Below are 25,149 nucleotides of genomic sequence, written 5' to 3'. Positions count from 1 at the left end.
ATTACACAGCTGGTTGATCATTTATCCGATTAAATTTAGTAACATATCCTGTGCCTAACCTTTTGCTTTGTTGTGTATTTGCTACGTTCATAGAATATATCTATACTTTTCTGTATTCTCAGCTAACTCGAAATTGGTGGATAGAACTGGTTTTAGCTAGATTCCCCTTGCAACGATTCTATTTAAAATTTAAGACCATTACACTTCCATATAGGGGAGAGTTTGCATTTAAAAATAGAATAACGTTTAATAAACAAAGAAACAGGTAAAAGTCTCGACTCTTTATATCTACCTGTAATCATATATAAATTTGAAACAATTTTTTAATCAAAATGACCTTTTTATTATCATCAAAATATATGAATCCAATTATCTATGTTTCCATCCGCATGGGCTAGCCGTTTGTAGCATGCGCAGAACAGTGTAAACAAACTGCTGTTTCAGTGTTGCGGTATATTCTGGAAGAAAGAAGTTAAAAATTCGAATACGATTAAGCACGAACTATTGTATAATTCACTTTTGGTAAGTTGATAGTTTATCTAATTAAAATAATAAACATATTTGTATGCATTAACATCGATCTGGTTAATACCGGGTATGCTTTAATCTACAGCTGTTTAATATTTCCGTCTGCAGAACTGGAACAACAAAGGCTTCAGTTGTTATAAATAAAGTGTTATAATTTTTTTTTTTGCATATTTCATCATCATATTCTAATATTCTGTTTGAAATTCCGAAATCTGATGTATTTATTTATTAATCATCTTTTTCTCAAGTTCTGGTCAATATTCGCCCCTGTCCTTCGTATGACCCGAGCAAGAGTGTTTACCTGCATAATGTACAATAGCTATTCATGTAGCTGACAGGTTATTTACTAGTTCATGGGGTTATATAGTTATTAAAAAGTTGTTATTTCCCCATTTCTTCATGAATACTAATATTCTATTTTGCTGTATGTAGATCTTGTACTGATTGATTGAGTTACGTATTGGATTTAGCGTTTTAATACATTTTTTGTACTATCAATGACCCTCTTTTGGATCAATTCTCCAGAACACAACATTTTTAGAGTATCGATAACATTTGTTAGAAAGAAGTGAAAACATGTGACACAGACGAAACTAGTCTTATTTAGGAAAAAGAAGAAAATAAGAGTTTATTAAAGAAATGCAATATAAGAATAGTGTTTGTTCCAATTATGGGACTTCGAAAGGCAGCATGACATTTATATAATGAAAACAACATGCTTACTTTTGAACACCCAACAAATAAAATTTTCACATTCAAATGATTTAAATGATCATATAGATATAAAGCTACATATATTTCCTCATCTTAAATCATGTTCATTTTATTCCGAGCAAGACCAAAAATAATAAAATCCTTAAAATGTTCATCGTTATTACGTTTATAATTTGCGCTCCGTCTATTTTTATTATTCGTTATAATAATCTAGACAAATGTCTACTGTACAATAACTGTAAATACATTCTTATTTAGTTGCAAAATTTAGTTCAAAGCTACTAGAAATAAAGAGGGTTAGTTAAATTAAATACAGTTTCTAAATCTCATATTTATAAAATAAAATGAATTATTTACAGGTCAAATAATAAACTCATCATAGATACCAGGACTAAATTTTGTATATACGCAACTTATCTTCAAGATATTGCACCATCTAAAAAGTGAAATATATTTTTCGCATATTTGTTGTATTTTTCTAATTGAAACATGCAACATTATTTAATAACATAAAACAGTATTAGGCAAACAAGTATAAAATTACGTTACACTTGTATAATTGATCTAATGATAAATAAAGACAGTAGTAGTATACCTCTGGTCGATAGTCATTAATTGATTTAACTGAAATTTACATGAGAAGATATTACAATTAATTTGATCACTTATGGTTAATTTTAACTGTTTTTTTTCTATAGATGAAGGAATACACAAGAGTATTTTTCTACATTAATCCAAAATTTTCAATACTCTATTTCGCCGTATTGTGTGTACATGCCAAATACTAGTATTTGAATAGCAACACAATATCATTTACTGTTTTTCTATTAACCAAAACCTCAGAAAAAACAAAGTATCTTCTTCTGTCGATTAAAAACGACAAGAAAATGTCCTAAATTAAAATGTGAAATATTGTTTTTCCATATGGGAAAGTTACTTAGTTCAGTATCTTCTAATTTGCAATAAAATAAAATTTAATACAAATATAATTACAGATGGAATTCGATGAACAATTTAAAAAAAGGAAATAAAAATTACTGGTTCATACAAAAGTCGTAAAGTAAATAATATGCAAACCTTCATAATTAATATTTGTTCGTAATTATTTCGGGATTAGAAAGCCATTACTGTAAAATATACTAAAAAAATAAATCTTTTTCCAAATTTATCTACAAATTTATTTTCTTAGAATCACTTTCTATCATAATTTTTAGTCCATTTCGAATATCGAATATCAGAAATATTTTATAACAAATCGAAAAACGGAATAGGTTGAGTATAATCACATACTATCAGTTTCTTTTTATTCTTTAAGATAATTTTGCAACTTTAAAAAAATAACCAGTATCATGATTAGCTTTCTTAGCTTAATAAAATAATCCACTTGGACTTAAATGTAAAATTTTGTCTGCTCCAAATTTATATACGTTGATGTATATAATTTAGCAGCAGAAATTTGCAAGGTGAGTAAACAAACTCATCAGATATGCTGGGATTTAAATTGTATTCACCAAACGCGCACGTGTCTTTTACTCATCAGTGACGCATTATTAAAAACGTTATAAAATAAAATATACGAATTTGAAGACCCAAAATACTGAGTTCTGTACAAATTCATACAACCAATACTATTTTACTCAATAGCAAAAATAGAAAAAATATAAGACATATATTAAGATCTTATTCGGACTAATCACTTATATCTCTATTTGATTATATTTTTCTTTTCTTTTTTTTCTTTTCTAAATCTCCACATAACCACTTTATGATGGTTATCAAAAAAATGTACTAAATTTATACGAGTTATGACATGCATGCAACATACTTTGATCAGTTTCTTTGTTGTTAGGTTTGATAAAAAGCCCAAGTTTACGTCAATTAATCGCGCTAAATGTCATGGCTACATTTCACGACAGGAAACATCTACGTGATCTGAATGTGTGATGTTTTTCTGGACTTCTTTTTGTACTTCAAATATAATCATCCATTACGTGTAAATGAATGATCTTATACAAATTTAACCGCCCACTGGATATACAGCGAATCATTTTATACAAATTTCACTACTCTCTACTTATGCAGGATATGATTTCTAACTTCAAATAAAAAACAATTTATTTGAAATTAGTGAGATGTACCAACTAAGTAAAATGTACGTCTTTATAAAATATATGTTAGAAAGGACTACAATTGTGTTTTATTATTTCATTATATAAACTTGAGCAACAAAAGCTGCGAATATTGCAGAAACAGGTTTGCTAAATGGCTAGATATTTTAATATATCAGCCAAGAGAACGAGAATGATTGTACAGTATACAGAAAAGTCAAAACTTAAGAAGCGAATATATACAATGTATGGTTGTTGAGTCCTCAATTATCTTACGAAAAGGATAGCCAAACTTGTACGTTCAGAATAATTAAACTGACAATGCTATGACAAATAACTCAAAACGACTTAAAGCAATTCAGTATAGTATACACACCCAACATAAAAACCTTAAAAATGAGCAACACGAAAATATAGGAAAATGTCAGAGGGGGATCTCAAATGCTCCGGAGGGGCAAGCAGATCCGGCTCCACATGTGATATCTTTCATGTTGCCAATGTAAGTTAAAACACGGTGATGTATCTGAATCGATTGCTATAATACAGCTATAGGTTACATAAAGGGAATGAGGTAACAACAATTAGAACATGTCCGTGACGTCGTTATCTTTGACACAAATATTCCAAAACGGGCAATCAACTTGTTATGGTGCCGTAATGGCAACATGAGTATGTTGTTGTTTAAAAGTCATAATTCGATTGTGAATAAAAAAATCCGTGTTACAAACTTAATCCGAAGGAGACACATTAGCTATAAGAGGAAAGCAAAAGAACTACAGGAACACCTAAGTCCAACAAAAACAACGCCACCATGCATAGAAAGGTACTATTTGATAACAACTTCCATATTCCTGACTTGGTATTGAACATTTTAAGAAAAAAAAATAGTGAGTTGAACTGATTTTATTGCCAGTCAAACCTCCCGCGTATATGACAATGTTAAAAAGATCGAAAAAATAAAATCACTCAAAGAGAGACAGAACAAACACAAGGAACACTCATTACAGAGAAAAAAATCAAACAACTAATATAGTAGTCGACACAACATGCACACCGCAGAAAAATAACGAATATCTTCCATCTAAGACAGACATATAATTTACGAAGAGGTGATTTAAGGTACAATATTTTGAACTCTTGGTTCAATAGCCTCTTTCAAAATGAATTTGATGGAAATGCAAGATTTGGAAATCGTATCATTTAAGAGATATATAAACTGCGGATGCAGGTGTTGGTGGAATGTTTCTGCATAGAAATTGAAAGTTCACAATAAGAACGCGTTAAAATCATGAGTTTGTTGTAAAGCCGTAGACCATCGTCAATCTATAAGCGAATGTCAATTTTTGAAGTTATGTAGTATCCTGTATTTCAAGTTCGATGGGGTAGCATCCACCTTATTTGAACTTTGGTTGATAAATGTCTCTTGCAATCATAACACAGCACCTTAATTGTTTTAATATAAATGCGTACAACATAATGATAGCTTTTCATTCTTCACGAGAAGCTCATATAATAAGTCAGCATCATATAAATAAAGCATCAATATATTTTTGATTCTAGCGTCACTGATTTGTTGATCAAACGCGAGACTGGCGAACAGGATTTTAAGCCTGGAATCTATGATGAGTGTTATATGTTCGCTTGTAATTTGAAAGCACTAAAGTGCACTTGAATATTTTAAGTTAAATGAATTAAATCTAATCAAGATTGCACGATTTGGCTTGCTGCACAGTACTAAATCATTAATTGAAGTAAAAATGGCAGTACAAATAGAAAACATAATTGACTATGGCTGATAATCCGCTTTGGGATTTTTATTCCATATATACTACTGCTACTATACATAAAAATGCATTGATTTTGAGATATCTTAATTTACTTGTCAAACACAACACACCTATCTCAATCAAACGTATGAAATAGATAAAACAACATTTTAACTATATGCATCTGAAGCTATAGATCAAAGCAAAACTTTGGAAAGCCAAGAATGTGTAAGTGCCTCGAAATCTCTAAATATATTTTTTACTTCTAAAAGTCTGATGTTTTTGTCGATTTAATCGTGTAAATTTACTGTTTTGTGTCGACGTGTGTCGAACCTTAAGACTCTTCAACTACTAAAATACATAGTAAAAATGAAACCAAGTCTACGTAAAAACGTGGTCGCTTGCAGTAATTTCTCTTTTCTAGCAACCAATATTCAATAATATGATAATCCAAGACATAATTTCAAACAACTGTTTAAATGGTGCATACAACAAAATGCGCAATTAAAATCAATCTAAATCATAATAAACCTGCATTTGTGTTTGCCGTTTTACCTAGTATGTCTGTTCGTATTGATGTTGATATATTTGGATGTTATGCTACTGACATAAAAGTGAAAGAGTTAGCTATAAACCATATTTAATCAACCATTTGCTACAAAAATTAGGAATATGATAGATATTTTTCCATTCGTTTGATGTGTTTGAGCTTTTGCTTTAAATTTTTTATGGAGTTCGGTATTCTAATTATTTTTCTTTTCAAAATGAATGTTGTAGTTTCTATGAGCACCTTCGATGAACACAAACAACATTGCCTGATAAAGTATAACGAAACCCAAATTTTAAACCGTCAAAGTGTTTAATGGGCATATACCTAATTATCAATATGCAAAAACAAGAACCCTTTATTCGTCTTCTATTATTAGTTTTGAGCATATAAAAAGTAAACCTACATCAAGATGAAAATCCCACATTCTTAACGGAAAAAAATTATAATTACTCCTACTTTAGGATAACTTTAGTTGTGTTATACTCGTAAAATGTAAATATAAATTAAAAATTTTCCCTCATCAAACAGTTGTGAAAAGTGATGCTCTTAATTTTCCGAGAAAAAAAATTGCCTACGTTCTTCTTAAATTTAACATTGTAAACATGGTAAAGTAAAATGAAATTCATCTTCACATTTTTACAGAAGGGACAATATTTATTTTAAGAGATTACTTTACGGTGTCTACCCTGTTAATTACTATTACATATAATTAAAAACATTACGTATCAGTCTATTTAACCCCCAAATACCACCTGAACCATATTCTGAACAAATTAATCTTTTCAGTGGTTTATATTTCTTATACTTATAATAAGTTGTATATTCCTTACACATCTTCAACCACTGGGAACGTTTTAAAAATTTTGGTATTACTGTACCGGTTATCATTTGAGGACAACTATGTTGAACACTTAAACTCACAATTAGGAAATGAATAAACATAAACGCAACTAAATATTTCATTTAAGTTGAATGTCACTTTGGTATCTGTCGCCTCTCTATTCAAATCCCTATCAATAATATAATGTCAACTGTTCGATGTCTGTTAGTTAAAAAAAATGTAGCAGCTATCGGCAATGTAGATTCATTTTAACAACATAGACCAGAGAGGAATGTAAACAAATTTATTTTTTGGTTATTATTTCTAAATCACAACAGGTTCTGTGAGAGATATGGCAATGCTAAAATACATATCAAAAGGGCAAATACTCGACTTGTTTCAATGTTAGGAATTAAGGTGCAAGCTGAGGAAAAAGTCTAAAGATTTTGTAAATTGGATTCATCTTTTGTAGACGTTATGTCTCATAAGAGTTACAAGGTTAAAAGTTAAAATTTTCAGATCAACATATAGGATTTAAAGTTAAGTGAGTCTGTATCCTTGGTCTTTTAAATGATGATGCATATCGATTTTCGAGGTTATTTGTGTAAATACCAATTGTCCAAAATCAAGGTTAAAATATTGTTGACATGCCAATAGAATAGTCCGTCATTCGTATCAAGAGTATAGAATTAGAATAAGAAGAATATAAAGTTCCAATTTGAGGACATTTAAGGGTATCATTACATTTACATACATAAACATAACATTTGATTTCGTAACATTTTCACATTGAAATAATATATTAAATAGATATCAGTTCATAAAATAAATATAATCATTAATATGTTTCTTTATCTTATATAAATAACATATATTTTTTTGAAAACATTACACCAGTTATATTAATCACACATACCGATATTTTTTCACATTTCGTCTCACATTACGAAATTTAATAATATATATTACTACCTTATTATCTAAGGACGGACACATTTTCTTTAGTACATAATCATATGAATTTTTATTCATTTAAGTGACTTAAAAAGATTTCTCTAGTTGTAAAATCTCATCAAGATATTCTGGACAATGTATGATAAAATGATGTTCATCTTCAACCAAATTTGAAATACTTTTCTGTACAAAAGTTTCTTTTCCAATGTTTTATGTCTGTTTCTTTCTATTTTGTGATCATGGACACTCATTCTCATTTCGATATACAAAATACAGACAGAAAATGTACATTTAGAGAAATTTCGAACCACAAAAACTGAAGGCTGTATTTAAATGATAGAAATCTTTATCATCTTAAAATCAAGGTTGTTAAGTTAAACCTTATAGTATCATTATATAACATTATCTAAGACGTAAAATTTTTTACAGACAAATTAATCCGAAATACAACTTGCATATCATTTTCCTTGTTGTTATGTTTTCCATGTAAAGTCTAATCAATTAATCTTTCTAGATGGCATGACTACATTTCACGACACGAAACATTCTCGTGACTGTACTTCAAACTTCAATATTCCTTACATATATACAAGGACTGATGTTATGCAAATTTCACTATCCACTACAAGTACAGGGAATGATTTATACATCAACTCTTACTTTTCAAACGAGTAGGGCGGACGATTGTAAGGCTGTATGAAAATATATTAGAATAAACTTTCACTAAAGGTACTTTAGAATAAGCTCATAATAGACATGATGATAATCAATTTGTATGCCAGACCCGCGAGTCATAAAAGTTGAAAAGGCAAAAAAAAAAAACAATTACGAAAAACGAGTATAGATGAACCAAACTTTCAAACGGTTTTGAAAAAGAGATAAGCCATTCCTGTGGGTGAAAAAGACTAACTATTTTGAAAATCTGAATGTTTTATAATCAGTTGATAAATCTGACCATATCGATGATAAATCAATTTACACTGGGAATTTAAAAAGTTTGCAGTTAATACAAATCGATATAGTTTAAATGTTGTGTGTAAGTGCATGTGCTATATGAATGTGTGGAAATGCTCGTGAATACACAATTGTATGTCTGAAGGTTGATCACAATCAAGGTTGCGAGAATTTGGCTTGATGCAGAGTACTAAATCATTAATTGCAGTAACAATAGAAAACATAATTGACTCAAGCTGACAATCAGCCTTGGACCGATTTCAACCCACCATACAATGTCCCGTACCAAGTCAGGAATCTGGAAGATTTTATCAAATAGTTTGTTTCTATGTATGTTAGCGGTTATTGTGGTTGCAGTTCAATCTTCCTGTTGTACTTTTGTTTTCCTCTTAATGTGTTTCCCTTGATTTTGGGTTTGGTTTGTAAGCAGAAAAAATGTTTTTTTTTCAATCAATTAGTGACTTTTGAACAGTGGAATACTACTGTTACTTTAATGAAGGATATCGTAAACAAAACTGCCCAATAAAAAAGTATATAAACAATATTTGTTTACGAACAAACTTATTCTAAGCATATTTGGTGAGGTTTTAATCTATACTTTGCATCCGGATTAATATTTTAACCTTTTCCTATTTAAATCCTGAAGAAAAGAAATGTTTTTGTTTACACAATCATAGTGCTTTGTGTGCATAAATGACATGGTAAAAGTTCTGGCTTAACTATAGGCGCATTAGTTTTTGGAAGCTTTAATATTTTGGAAGATACACAGAACTTGAAGTAAAAAGATGAAAGGGTTTTAAACACATATCCCTGTTTACAATCAAATGTCACCTGGGTGACGTTTAACATATAAAAGGAATACATAAAAAAAATATTCAATGTTTCCAATAACAACATATTATGAAGAAATATAGTAATTATACAGAACAAAGCAAACATGTAAAAACATTAACAGTATATATTTTTTTTAATATGCATCCTGACTATTTTTTCAAGGTATAAGCTTCCAAGATAAAGATGTAGTAATATGTAATAGTTCTAAACTTTGAACCTACGATTCAGCAAAGTTGAGCGTTTGAATGACAAAGTGTCAACTAAATTAGGATGACTTTATAGATTAACAAGGTCAAAGATCTAGAAAGCAAACCAAACACCTTGTCAATACTAAATTGGTTTTATAGATAATTGAATCTTCGAAATCTTGACATGTTTACTTATGATACTTTTTGATTTTGATAATTCTAGGTGAAAAAGTAAGTTCAGTCCAGAATTCAGGTCAAAAAGTTGTGAACATGTCAGTGGACTAGTCATTCTTCCTCGAACTCGTATACTTATTGTCAGCATAGAATTAGTATAGGAGTGGAAGAAGTCGTCTACTGCAGGAAAAATGTATATCTGTGTTCAATTGAGGACATTTATGCTTTCTCAGGGATTACCATCGAAGAAGGTAATAGATACCCTAGTATACTGTGGGTTCATTATTTTGCGTTGGATACCAATGTTCTTTGAACCACAAAATATAATGTTAAAGTAATAACAAGTTTTCTATAAGCATATATGCAGATTTTTACAAAACCATGACATTGGATATTCGAATATGTAAGGTTTTCCGAATCCACGAAAAATTGGTACCCAATAAAATAAATGAATCCACAGTACTTTAGGTCTGAAAAGATTGGAAACAAATCACCACACAAAACATACCTACTTCTTTTATGGAGGGTTGGGTGGGGCTCACTGATGTCAAAAGATTTACATTCTAATTGTGAAAGGATTAGCATGGTGCAGATTTCGGTCTTCTTTTTCTTACATTTATATTGTCTTGTACAGTTTCATGGAAACATGCCAGTCTGCGAGACCATACTTTTATTTTAAGATGCTACCTACAGTTAGCTGACAAAAAGTACTTTTATCAACTATTCTCGGAACTTTAAGAAATGAAATAGTCTGTGAAATGCATGACATGACATCTGTGCAGCAGATTTCGGAGAGTTCTTGTTGATTTATAAACAGATGAATTCGATATCATACTGGTGATATAAGGATATATTTAAAACCTTGTAAAACAAATTAATCTAGTTTAGTTGACCATACAAAGAAACAAAAAAAACAAAAATCCTACAAAATATAATAAAAACTAATTGTGGAGATTTGAGGGGGAGAATGATATTTATCTATTCATCGTTAAACATTCCGATTATTGACATAAGGAGAAAATATACAAACGAATGGCCAACAGAGCATTGACTTTTAATGTATTATAATGCTTAGTCATAACAATTGTAAACGGGAAACAATACAAGCAATGAACTATTGTGTTAATTTATTTTCAGTCTGCAAAATTCAAAGTTCAGTTAAGAAGAGAGAAGAATAAAGCGACATTTGCGACATGAATAATGGTAAGTATTTATACAAAGTTTATAAACGTTAACGCCAACATACCAAAGTAACTAAGATTACATCGATAATTTGGTTAGATCAGAGACATGTAATGCAATATTTTTGCATGTATATCGCTGGTTGGATAATATTTGTAATACTTCTGATACCGTTAAGTACGCAGGACACAACGTCATCAGGTTCAAAAGTGTAGGGACGGACTAAATGTATATAACTTTAACAGCATCAGAACAGTCATATTAATGTTATCTCTGCTTTGATAAAGTAAGTTACAAACTTAGTTTTTGATTAAGGTTACATAGAATATGAACATGGAATTTTATATAAGCCCAAACTTTGGAATGATATCCTACCGACAGATGGGTGATTGGAAGGATTATACATCAACTGACGGAGCAGTTAAATTTATACACCAAACAACCAATATATATTTATATATAGAGAGAGATTATGGAAACAGTTGTATACCGCTGTCATAAATCGATTAAGCCAAACACAAATCCAGGTCACAAACGAAAACGTGAGAGACGAATCAACTTTAAGAGGAAAACAAATGAACAACAGAAGTACTGAAATGCAACAGTCATAAAACGGACTACTCTATAACAACTGCTATATTCATGACTAAGTACAGGCATAGAAATAGAATCGACTTCTGGAATGCTTTTCTATGAATATGTTTTTCTTAATATCAAGCAGTTAAAGAAATCATGCACATTGAAGATTCTTGCACTGTAATAGATTGGTTGGAATATTTAAATTTATGTCGCTTCTGCATGTCGCCTATTGCGTATTATGTAAGGTATTCTTGACATGATTTCAAACAGGGACATTTGATGTATCATCCTCCATCTGACGGTTAGTGTCTTCGTATGTTAAATAAGCGATAGGCCAAACAAATGTCAAATCTGCATGGACCCTCATTCCATATTCCTAATGATTATACAGTCATTAGATTTAACAGATTATAGATGTTACGGTCATTTAAACACTTAACTCGTTTCTGTTAATGTCCTGTCCAAGTATTTCCAAAATTTATTTATTTATTTTTTAGATAGTGACTATGGTGGAACCTATAATATAGAATCGAAACAAGGTCAATCTGGTATGGAATCACTGCCAACAATTGTCACCAGTGGAAAGATGGAAGGAAGTTCAGATATGGACATAAAGACCGATAACACAATTGACCAGTCAGCAGAACAGATGGAAAGTCTAGAAAACCCCGAATACACTGATTCTGTTACCAGTAATGAGAGTGGAACAGCATTTTTAGCACGTGATAAAAACAAAATATGGGAAGATAGTGAAACCGGATCAGAAGACGACAATGCTAATATTCACTTACTCGAAAATCCAGCATATATCGATTCTGTTACCAGTACTGAAAATCAGCTTGCTTCCTTACTTAAAGGTGAACAGGAGAAAGAATATACGTGCATTCAAGATGATGAGACACTGTTTCAAGAGTTTATAGAAGGATCAAGTAAGGGGTTCGAAATATCCATTGTCGAGATTGTTCCTCATTTACACGATGAACTCAAAATTGATACGCCCTTGTGGGAAAGTAATGCATACATTGATGAATTTTCCTGTCCAAGTCCAGGTGTCAGAAGACTAGAAAGAGTTTGTAAAAACGCAATAATAAATCTAAGTCAAGATCTGTCATGTAAAAGTTCAATGAAAGGTTCTACTCTACTACCAGTATTAATTAATCAGGTTCCAGACCCAGTCCCAATGGAAGAGGAGTCTTTCTTTGAAGGAAATGAAATTAAAAATCTCTTAGTGATAAGCGTATCAGTAGCATTAATGAATGCTGCGTTTTCATCCCTCAGAAATCTACAGAGCAGTCTTAATCACGATGGTGGTGTTGGATTATACTCATTAACAGGAAGTATGGCAGCATTTACATTACTCAGTTTATTTACGCCCAGTCTGATCCAACAATTTCGACCAAAGCGATGTCTCATCTTGTCCATATTCGCGCATTTATTATACGTTGCTGCCAATGTTACTCCTAACTTTTATATCCTGGTACCCGCTTCAATTTTACAGGGAGCGGCCAGTGCTTTGTTGTGGAATGCTGTCAGCACATACGTGACTTACCTTGCACGATCAACTGCCATCAGAAACGATAAAAGAACCGTCCACGTAGCAGGGAAATATTTTGGTGTATTTTTCTGCTTTTTCCAGTTGTCTGTTGTAGCTGGAAACTTGATCTCATCCATTGTGTTAAATGACCAAAGTGATGCTACGAACAAAACGATCTCAACAAATACTGATCTTAAAAACATTGTATACAAGTCCATTTCCAATTTGAATGATTCTATGAACATGGACATTCCATTTTCAAACCTATCAAAATATGAAGAGAATAAACTTAGTATATGCGGGTCAAAATACTGTCATTCATATCCCATCGAACTTGGAGGTCTAACTGAGACGACAAGATACAATTTGTTGGGTATTTATGGAGTAGCCACAGTATTGGCACTCATTCTACCTCTGTTTTTAATGGATAGACTGAAAAACTATCGGACCTCTAAAATAAACATTAAGCATATAGCAAACCAAGCCACGGCAGTCCTGCGATGCATTGTGGAACCAAGATTTTTGTCCTGTTTTATAATGTTTTTCTACAGCAACATGGAGCTTGGTTTTGTGATGGCTGAAGTTACCAAGGTAATATTGTCTGGTTAAATTTAAATGTAATTTGTTATTTCTTTAAACAAAATTATCAATTTACTGTAACATTATACATTCAACAAAAAGTATAAAGTTATTCTAAAATACCAAAAATGTATGAAATAACCTTTCAATTAGAAGCTTTACAAATTCAGGAATCATTAATTTTAGTACTATAGATTGTTTCCATAGCCTCTAGACAGGAGATGGTTTCATTGTAATGTTTCGGTGTTTAAAAAGTGAATAAAAACACTATGAAAAAAGTACTTTCATAATAATGAATTAACTGTTAACCAAACTTAGAATTTAAAAAAAAACTAAGGCTTTTCTACCTCAGGAATAGATTACCTTAGCTGTATTTGGCAAAACATTTAAGAATTTTTGGTCCTCAATGCTATTCACCTTTGTACTCTTTTTTGGCCTTTTAAGAAGTTTTTGATTCAAGCGTCACTGGTTAGTCTTTTTAGACAAAACGCGTGTCTGGCGTAAATATAAACATTTGATCCTGGTATCTATGATGAGTTTATTTAATAATTCGAAGCGCAATTTTGAAGCTTTGTTCAGATTGGTTCTTCTCTTGATAAAATGCTTGATAGGTAAAAAAGTAAAACATTGAATCCAAATTTAAAAGTCATTAATGAATTAATATAACTTTTTATTTAAAGATGTGTTTCTCTATACTACAGGCTTTTGTGACTTGTCCACTCGGGATCCATATGGTTGGTTACACGATGATTTGTTTTGGAGTTTGTGGGAGCATCAGCTCATTTGTAAGTGGAAAACTGGAGAAACATGTTGGCAATGTTAGCCTGATTTCTGCAGGTAATGTCGTATTTTAATTTTAGATAATATTTGATTGGTATCGGATTTTATTTTTGCATGAATAGATTATTTACATTTGATTTTTATTTATTTAATTGCAGATGCCAGGTAAATTTAACAATCCAGGACGAGAGTAATTAAAAATTCATTAAAACGTTTGAGACTCGGTCACACTAAGATTTACTTGGTCCGGATTGCTGAAAGATTAACAGTCAACGTTCATCAAATATTAACCGGTTTAATTACTTATATTATGGATCAAATGATTAATCCTATTATATATAACTATGAGGTATCAGGACATTCATCGTATATAATCCAAAAGACACAACACAACTTGTAGACCATGTAACTTATATACACAGCTGTATTTGGTTGAAGATAAAAATATTCCTTAAAACTCACTGCCAAGACATTCTGGATGACGGATTACCTTCAAATTCCGAATTATCAAAGACAAATTCTACAATATTTGATGGGTCAAAGACGCTTTATAACATAATAATAAAGAATTTGGGTTTATTGCAGGTGTATTCTGATTTTTATTTTACTAATCTTACTTTTCTTACATTTTACTAATGAGACTTAGATTACAGATCCTTCGTCCAGTTGCAGATTTACACTCTGTGGCAACCGTTGAGCTCCCAGTATGATCCTGACACCTTGCACTTCTAATTTCAGTTATATGTGTTTAACAAACACATCCAGGCATATTTGTCTGTCCAGAATTTAAGTACCGGACGTCATGGAAATCATGAGAAGGTTACAACATGATGTTCCCGATTGTAAGAATGTACCATACCCGTTTAAGGCTCTTAATGACGAATTATCGGTGAGTTTACAATTTTATTTCTGCATCCGGTTTTTCTTTCGGAGAGCAGCAACTTGAAGCTCAATTTTTAATTGGACGTGTCAAGTGTTGTTTTCCATTCTATTCATAGAATTTGTTAATTTCAAATAAGGGTTAGGTCAAGCTGTTATCAAGCTTTCGTGTCATTTCAATATTTCGATGCACTTGTATATTGGCTGACTTTATTCTTGTTCCTTTACAGCAACCATCATTGATTTGGTTTTGCTGGGTGTGATGTTGGTATGGCAACCGGGCAAAGAAAATTTGTATCTTTACTTCCTGTTGCTTGGTGCCTGGGGTGTTGGTGATGGAATCTGGATGTCTCAAGTAAACTGTAAGTTTGAAAGAGGAATAGTTTTAGAAATGAGAGGGGACTACCCATATCAATATGTATGAGTATTTTATTGTATGCTTTTGCAGTTTAGACCCCATACTTTTTTCAGTGTTAGAAGGAATGTCTGTTTAACTTATCATTACTTAAAAAATTGACTTCAATAAATTAACGTCACGTTGAAAAATAAATTTGAATATTCTACCGAACTGACCAAATAGCAGCGAAACATCAAATACTAGTTTAATTATTTGCTTTGAGAAGTTCTAAATCTTTTTAATAATATAAAAAAAACAGAATTATGTATTTCAAAAGTGAAGTAGACTACTGATTACTAGTAAATCATTTTCAACATTGCAATTGGATTTTGGATTGACAAAACAAAACTTTACTGAAATACATTTACATTAACTGAAACACATTACAGAATTATAACTCTTATCTTAGGGATTGTTATGACACTAATTCAATGCTGGTGTAATACTAATAAGGGACATATTCATTTTAATATGATTACCCAACTTACCCGCTGGGGACTCAAATTACATCAAGACGTTGAATAGAATTTAAGACAATGTGTTGTCTAACAACTGGTATTCATTTTTTTTAACAGGTGTAATAAGCAGAATTTTCCCTGACAAGCTAGAAGAAGCGTTTGCCTCCTTGAGAGTCGTTAATGGACTCGGAATGACCTTAGGATTTGCCTATGCCAGCAGTGTGTGCATGACTTATAAAATATACATACTCTTTGCCATCTGCTTGTCAGGAACTGTAGTGTACGTTACTTCCGAAATTGTGCGCAAGTGCAGAGCCGACAAAAAAGAGAAAGAGGAAGGCTGTGATTGGTCTATTGATGGAATTTAAACAAGGCAGTATAAGTATGTGTAGATATGTAAATATTTGATAAGAATGTATATAGCAGAGGGTAAACTCATTTCAGAAAGTGCTATTTGTGTTCATATTGTTAATTTCATTTGTTTGTATATAGAATGTTGTTTTTTAAGCATTTAAAAAATCGCTTTGCATATTGCAATTATGTTACATATATTTTAAATATTTAAAAGCTCTTTTTGCATATTGCAAATAAGAAACTTGTGTTAACAAACATTTTATAAATGTATATTTATATAAGTTATACATCAGGGATAATTGTTGTCTCCTATATTATTTCTCCTTTATACAATAGTCATGAAGGTGAATTGTTTTATTTAAAAGATCTGAATGTTTTTATGACAACTTTTGTCCATTTTGTTGATGTTTTTTATCATCATTTATATATATAGTCTACAACTTATCTACAATGTATCTCAATATATAACGTCCAGAGAAAAATTACCCTACAACAGAAACAAAATTTGATTGAAAACATCCCTGATATACCCCTAAGCATACTAGGTATTTTAGACTTGAAGAAAAGTTATTATAATAAGAATTATAAACTTTTTGAAACCTTGTTTTTTGAAATGAAAGTTAAGTGCATACTGAGGAGTTTTATTTTAAGCCCTTTTAATTATTTTTTTGGTGTATTATAATCTCTACTTTCACTTTATCGTTTAAAGTTGGAATTATTAATTTTATTATTAATACAAAGTTAAGTTAAATACCGAACTCCAAGGTGAATCTATATAGAAATTTTAAATTGAATGATGAAATGAAAAAATATTGCTTTCAAAATATACTGAAATATGGAAAAATGTACTTGAAGACTATTTTTTGTGGAGTATACTTTTTATATTGAATAATTTTATGTATCTATGAAAGATACGATACCATATATGTACTTAGTTCAATCAGACCATTGTTCATATCTGTACAGGGTTTTTGATTTGATTGTCTTTTTTATTTGTAAAACATTTGTATATAAATTCTATACATGTTGTTAAACAAGGTTGTTGACCAATAAATATCAAAGTTAATATTGTTATTGTTTAACAAATATAGAGGTGTGGTGTGACTGTCAATGAGACAACTTTTATCCCAAAACAGAAGGACGATGATGCAAACAACAATTGGCCACTATATGGCCTTCTACTATGAGCAAAAGCCACATCATGTTGTTATCTGTAGTTTGACATGATAGAACAATCAAATGAGTAAAACCAACGGCCTTATTTCTAACAAAACAATCAACGATAATTATAGATTATCGTTGGTTATCTCAGCGAGATTGATTTTCTCGCTTGAGCCGGTCACGGCTAAAGCGAGAAAAACAATCGAGTTGAGATATCCAATGAAAATCTGTTTATCGCTATTTTACCTATGACGACGTTGTCAATTTCATGTCAATTTCCTTAGCAACGCCACGTGGCTTCTTAGTTTCTAGCGATAATTTCCCATCTCATGCGAGTAGCATGATATGAAAATTATCACCAAAAAAGATCAAAGGAAAAATGCACAAAATAGCGATAACAAATATTACAGACTTAAACTAACGACAACTACGAACTACAGATTCGTGACTTGGGTAAGGCACTTAAAGAATGTGGCTAATACGATTTTACGATTCAGCCCTTCCATAATCTGTGAAGTGGTGTAACAGATCAGCATAAGAACAAACCTAAATTCTTAAACAAATATGGAAACAGAGCGTATGCGTCAAGGAACGTTTGGAAAACGCTAACAACAAGAAAACTAATTGGTGATAATGAAATTCAAGTAAATATATAACACCAACTTCTGAGAATGGAAAAAAAGAAACAACAATGTTACAAAGGTTTCTTCACACAATAAAGGAAATTCCCATTCCTTTTGAAAAAGAAACAATTGGAAACGAAATACGAAATTGCACCCATTATAAAGTTAGAATGTGAATTTCCAAAACTCCCCGAAGAAAAACTTTCAACAAACACTCAATAAACCACCAACATCAAAGTCTGCATGTTTCGCTCTCCAGAGAACAAGTGGCTGTCTTATGTTAAAATCTGAACGTGTTTGTGTTTTGTTGAATTTAGTATCAATGGCAAGTACAAAATTTGCGACCTTATTTTATAATTGCGGTGAATCAGAGCATATTGCATAGCCACTTGTCCTTTGCTTGATAATGTGTGCTGTGTTGCTAGGATGCATTTTCGTTCGTGCATAGCCAAAATATCCTTCAACACATATTGTCATTTACACGGTACCTCAACAGCGATCAAAACAAAATCTATATGGCCTCGCTCGCACGTTTATGTGTCCATGTTCAGTGCACAATATAATAAAAAAATCGGCATATATTGTAGGAATACCACCTCACAATGAACATGCTTACTTAGTGCCAAGTTGATGAGACTAAAATTTCACGATAAACTACATTAACTAAAAAAATGTACTTACACATTGTGTACCATCGCCACCGAATAGAGGTACCAAGGAAGCCAAAACAACAATGACAGCAAAATGTATATATTCTATTCACAGAACTGTAAAAAGTTTTCACCAGACAATTTATCCGCTTGTTTACATTCATGAATTTCTCTGTGAATATAATAGTTAATTCGAAATTCAGTGTTTTTCAAGCTTAATATGATATCTCGTTGTTCCGTGTTAACGCCAATGAATAAATGAAGGATTAATGTGTTTAACTCTTAAAAATGCTTCTCTGAACAGGTACTATCCGGTCCGATTCTGCCAATTCAAATCCAATTAAGGTTCATAATCAGCCCTAAATAATACATATTAAAAATCAGTCGACAAAATGTAGACTATAATAAAACTAGGAAAAGTTGACCGAACCTGACTTCACATTTGTGATTTCCTCTTCTGTAGAGGTACTTTTATACAGTGGATTCTACACAATCATCTGTTCATTCAGTGTATATAGAAGATAGGAACAACATGTCTATTGTCTATGAAAAGGTTTTGTTCAATACTTTATAACTCCATATATACCTATGTCTCGAATAGTTAAAGGTGTTATTATGTATGTTATATTATACAATTACTGTCTTTTGATGAGGTTAATGATTAGTTTTTAATGACATTTAAAAAACTGATATTCACTGAGTCAATAATAAAAACACGTATTGACCGAAACAAAAGAGAGTATAAATGTTTTATTCCATATATAGAATAACAAAATTACAAAATTCCGAGGAAAATTTAAAACTGGAAGTCCCTAATCTAATTGCAAAATCAAAAGCTCAAACTCATCATACGAATGAGTAACAACTGTCATTCTCAAGTGGTCGTTTAAAGGGGAAAACCAAATTATCGTAAGACGTTTTGAAAGCTAGGTATCATTTTCTAAAGTAGTGAAACATCTGGAAACCCAATTATTCAATTAGTCTCGTTCTACCATGGAGTTTTGAAACTTATCTTTGGATCCACAGATTACCTGTACAAAGGGAAATAAGCGGTGATAAATTTAGTCACTCACACCAGGGGCAAGGCTATAATTCATAATTAAATAACTTATTAAAAGAAAATTAATTAAACAACACAATATTAATAAAGAAAATCATACACTAGTATTATATTAACTTTGCTTGACTTTAGGTATAAATTAACTGACAAATTTCCGGTTACCGAAGTGATCTTTTTTGCACATCAGTATTTGACTAATTTAATTTTCTCTTAACACACGTAGCCATACTAATCAGGATTAACATTTGAAAATAATTTTTAATACTTTAAATTTCTGCCTATAAGTTAAAGTTCTAGATTTGGGACACGTATGAAAATGTAAACAAATAATAACCCTGAACTTTTATCGACCTTAGCAAATCTATATTTAACTTTACACCAAACGACTTAGAAGCAACAAAACAGTAATACAAATTCTGACAAATTTTACATGTTACAAAAATAGTTATAAACTGAGGTTACAATATACACAATAAGAAACAAACCACTTTCTAACTATACTATTCATGAAATACGTTAATATTCAAAGTTAATGTCAATCCAGACCAAAACTTGCCAGTGTTAACTTTATAAATTAGTCAACTAAAACATACAACACATTAGAGGGATTTTTTACTTTAAAAATGCCAAAATTCACATTTTCTCTAATGCAGTGAATATTAAGACCAAAAATACGCGAAATTCTTCTTCAGACAACTTTTTAGAAAATCACGAAAATGATTGAAAATTCTTTCTTAATATTTATTGGTGCACAAAAATGAAGAACGAACGATCAGGCCAAATTTCCTTTAATTGATTTTCTGTGAAACGAAAGAAAATATCATAGAACAAATTCATATTTATTCTTTTTAAAAGAATTGCAAAGTTGGACGACCGCAATAAAGGACATAAAATTCGAAGCGCTGTTTAAAGGGAGGGTCAAATAAATAAGGAAAGACATTTTGACTTGTAACTATGGAATCCTTAAACCGTAACTTCAACGATTCCTAAACATGTTTAGAGAATGGTAATCTCTAATAGACTCCTTATTTAGTTGCATAGTTGGGAATCAAACACTGCAAAGCCGACATCCGGCTGTCTCTCAATGTCGGAAAAATTACATTCTTTTTAAATTTTAGATTATTTTTGAACATATGATATTTAATATCTTTTAGCATTCTACGTCTCCCTGGACTCGCACGAGTTTGTCGGCAAAGAATTAAAAGGAGGATAGGGTACACCTGTTTATCACGAAGTCGAAATAAACTATTAAACTTTCATCTTTCTTTTTGTAAAAATTAATTGTTAACATTTGTTTTTATTATTAGTGATATCAATATTGTTCAAAACAATATAGATTTGTCACAGCTATATAAAGACAACAGTGGTTTACCGCTGTCCAATAATTATTAATCGATTAATCGAAAACCAATCCAGGTCACAAACCAAAACCGAGAGAACACATCAAATTTAATAGGAATACAACGGAATAACAGATCTAGAAACACTGAACTACTACAAAAACGAACGCGGACATAGAAACATACTATTAAAAAAAATGCCTTATTCCTGACTTGGTACTGAAATTTTGAACATAATGTTAATGCTAGCCAAACCTTCCGCTGATATGTCAATGTTACAAATACCGCTTAAATGACACCAACATTACGTGACAAGAATACAGTACAAATAAACGAAAGAATACCAAAGACAGAGAAATATATATTTGCAAAATATAATAATACATTATAACATGTAAACCACAGAATAACAATTGACACCTTCAACACACACTAGAATTATGAAGCTTATCTATCGCATTGAGTTAATCTTACGTAATCGTCACATTTTTCGAGGCATGATTTCATATTAGATTAGCATTTTGACAGTGATAAGTTATGAAGAAGTGAATACTCTCACACTTGGTTTATCACTATTTTGAACTTCTCAATACATTTGATTAACTTGAAACACTTTACCACAGTGTTTCATCTATAGCTTGATGGAATGATTTGTAACGTGTTGACCAGACAACTTTTTCTTGTTTTCCGTGTTTTTCGCATTACAAGTAAGGAAATGCATATTGTGAGAGCGCATGCAAGTTGATGTTTCAAATTAAAACCTATCCCGACCAGCATGCATCATCACCCAACTTTACCAATAGTCAATATTTTCAACTTTTTTGAGAATACTATATAATTTGTGATGTTAAACATAAATCTTTTTCCGGGTATGGTGATAAATGTATATATTCTTATTTGAGTTGTGTTTGTGTCATTGTATTTTACGTTAAACGTTCTTAATTCATAAACGTTTTTAATTCATAAACGAGGTACAAAAAAAACTAATTTTCATTGATGCAAAGTTGACCTTGAAAGGATTTGGGTATTCGGTTTGTTTAGTTAAAATGTATCAAAGGTACCAGGATTATAATTTGATACACAAGACGCGCGTTTCGTCTACATAAGAATCATCAGTGACAGTCAGATCAGAATAGTTAGAAAGACAAATAAGTATAAAGTTCATACTTTTATCCTTTTATGCTCTGTGACGTTTCATGTTTAGGTTACCCGAAATTGAAGTCGTAATCGTACCTGATGAAAGTTATTTAAAGAAGTACGTTAAACGTGAACATTAAGCGGTATCATACGGTTTTTTTTTTTATCAAAAAGATATCGTCCTCCAAAATGAACCAAGATTCAAAAATTATAACGTTTGTGCCGAAGGTTATTTACTACGTCTACTTAATCACAATTTATCAACATTATCATCCCGTTTCAAGTTCACCATTTTTTTTCTTCAGTTGACAGGTGCATATATCCCACTGTGACCTTCATTTTTTAGTGAGCTCTTGTAACTTATAAAAATATTATAGAAATACAGTTATCGCTCTTCTGTCGTTCCTACAGTGATCGTTTTAATGAAATCATAATAACCAGTGTATATAAAGTGCGAATCCAGCTAGTTCATTTTTACTGTTATATGCGGGTATGTCTATTGTAGAATAAAGGATCATGGGAAAACTGTATTTGTTTATGTTTTGAAAATATCAAGTTAAGTGATTTAACATATTTTCATTGTGATATGTCTTTATAATATACAAACATAGCATTTAAGTTCAAATAAGTGTTATAAAAGCATCATAATATAGCATAACGATTATTGAAAGCGATCCATTTTAACTATAGATGCGATGAATTATCACTGTTAGTGCAGTCATTATTAATGTAGAATTTTCAAAGATGCGAGGAATTTTTATTGTAGAATTATGTGCTAAATGCACTTGCAACAAACGAAAAAACTTAGTTGATGACTTTAGGATTTAAGAAACATGTATTTTCAAATTGAAATACAAACTCCTCATTCATTCTTCATCAAATATATAGCTTTTCAAACTTGTAACAAAAGCGATTCTCAAAATGAAAAATTCTAGATCCGCGAATGGATACTACCGCAGAGGTAAAACCATACACATTTGGGTTATTGTACACGAAATGCATGCTACAATTCATTTTTGTTGATTTTAGACCCTTTGGAACTCTTTGTGGGCTATTTCAGCAACTAGGCAAAATTTCCCCAAACTAGATACACGGTTAGATTCAGCATGTAAACGAATCCCAAATATCTATATTAAAGGACTTTTGTCTATAAATTTGGACCCCACAAAATTGAAAAAGGGACAAAAAATATAAAAAAATGCATGCATCGGATACATTTGTTATTGAAGGCATGACTGTAACAATAGGACTAATATACAAAAATATCTTATTCTGGGGGTCTCATTGGGGGTTCTGATCCCGGATCCCGCTTATTGTTTTGGCAGATTCCCGTATTCCGCTTATTGTTTTGTCAGATCCCCGTATCCCGCTTATACTATGCAGTTCTCATTTTTTGTAATTATCCGTGTCCTGCTAGACTTCATTTCTCGTTTTTCACGACACAATCATTTGACTTTCACCTGTCACGCTTGCAAAAAATCGGCAATCCGGCGTCACGCTTATACCCAAATACGACCCACTATTTTACTCTATTCTGACTCATATTAAGCCCATTATAAATATATTAAAAAAGTAGCGTGGATTTTTTTTTATTCCGTCTCGTTTCGTTTTTGAGCCATATATAGATGTCGTATGTGACAATGAGACAACTCTCCATCCGAGTCACAGTATATAAAAGTAGACCATTATACGTCAAAATACGGTCTTCAACATGGAGTCTTGGCTCACACCGAACAGCAAGTTATAAAGGGCTCCAGTGTAAAACCTTTTAAACGGGAAAACAAAGGTTCAATCTATATCAAGATGTACGTAATTAGTGTCATGGAAATGGATAAAAAAGTAAGGATAAAGATCCCTATACGCTTTATAAGAAACTAAATGGAATACATTTGAAATAAATGTTATTTCTATTGAATATATTACAGTGTTTTAAAAACAAACTTTCCTCCGTAAGTTAAATTTTATCAAATCTTTCTCTTACTTTATCTATTGTTTGAGCAAGTCGGCTAAATTAAGGCTTTACAGCTAATTTCCTAATGCATGTAAAGCAAAACTTTGGTTGGCTTGCTTGCTTTGTTTGTTTAATTGTTTATACAAACTTTGTAAAGATTGACATTTTTAAGCAATATGAATAAGCATAGTTTAACCTGTATTTTTAATATTTGAATTACATTGGGTGTTATCATAATGATTATCCAATAAAAGAAAAGCAAGCAAGTCAACTAAAGTCTTGCTCTACATGCTTATAGAAATGAGCTGTAATAGATAACAAAAAAAAATTATACAGTGAAAATGCACCGCATATACAATACTAATGATTCGCTCCACAGTGAAAATGAAAGAATAGTATCATTATTCGACAGTAAACATGACTAGCATTACGAAATCATCATAGTGGAATTTAGTTAGATATGAAGAAACTGAATGACAAAACATATTCTACGTTATACAACTTTATTAATTGAATTAAAATGAATATTTTTTACTGCAACAACATCTCACCTGCTAGTTATAAAGCACCTGCACTATCTGTTCGTGAAAAGGCATAAATAATTACCTATTTTGGTATATATATTTCACAGCTGGATGTCCTTATGCGCGATAAAACCCCGCTGAATCTCTTACTTTGTTTTATTAGTATAAAGTATTTCTGAACATATACATTTTAACTCAGTTTCTTCATTTTCTTCAAAAATAAAAAAAAGGTCGTCTGTTTATTTATCATTCTACATTAGACATTTATGGCATATACAGTAAAAATGATATTTTAGGATCTGCACTTTACATACACTGATAACCTGGGGGAAGAACCAATATATATATATAGTACTAGTAATCAAAAAGTG

The 25,149-nt window shown here is 31.2% G+C and overlaps 1 protein-coding gene across 8 annotated transcripts; it reads left to right on the top strand.

Annotated features, from left to right (window-relative positions):
- Positions 1-385: 385 nt before the first annotated feature.
- On the top strand, positions 386-17,398 carry LOC134721075 (protein unc-93 homolog A-like). Of its 8 annotated transcripts, XM_063583790.1 has the most exons (7): positions 398-522; positions 9,640-9,841; positions 10,728-10,793; positions 11,849-13,476; positions 14,166-14,301; positions 15,354-15,485; positions 16,096-17,398. In XM_063583790.1, exons 3-7 carry the CDS (start codon positions 10,784-10,786, stop codon positions 16,344-16,346), a joined length of 2,157 nt encoding a protein of 718 aa, XP_063439860.1. In that variant the 5' UTR covers positions 398-522; positions 9,640-9,841; positions 10,728-10,783; the 3' UTR covers positions 16,347-17,398. The 8 variants fall into 8 exon arrangements, 5 of the variants coding, with proteins under 5 accessions (XP_063439863.1, XP_063439859.1, XP_063439864.1 ...); XR_010107823.1 differs by lacking the exon at positions 9,640-9,841 and having other exon boundaries at positions 386-522; positions 14,898-15,485; positions 16,096-16,233; XR_010107822.1 differs by lacking the exons at positions 9,640-9,841; positions 16,096-17,398 and adding an exon at positions 14,898-15,133 and having other exon boundaries at positions 386-522.
- The last annotated feature ends 7,751 nt before the right edge of the window (positions 17,399-25,149 follow it).

This window comes from Mytilus trossulus, chromosome 6 (assembly GCF_036588685.1).
Source record: "Mytilus trossulus isolate FHL-02 chromosome 6, PNRI_Mtr1.1.1.hap1, whole genome shotgun sequence".
NCBI lineage: Eukaryota > Metazoa > Mollusca > Bivalvia > Mytilida > Mytilidae > Mytilus > Mytilus trossulus.
The sequence above is the reverse complement of the archived record's forward strand: the minus strand, read 5'-3'. Positions and strand labels throughout refer to the sequence as shown.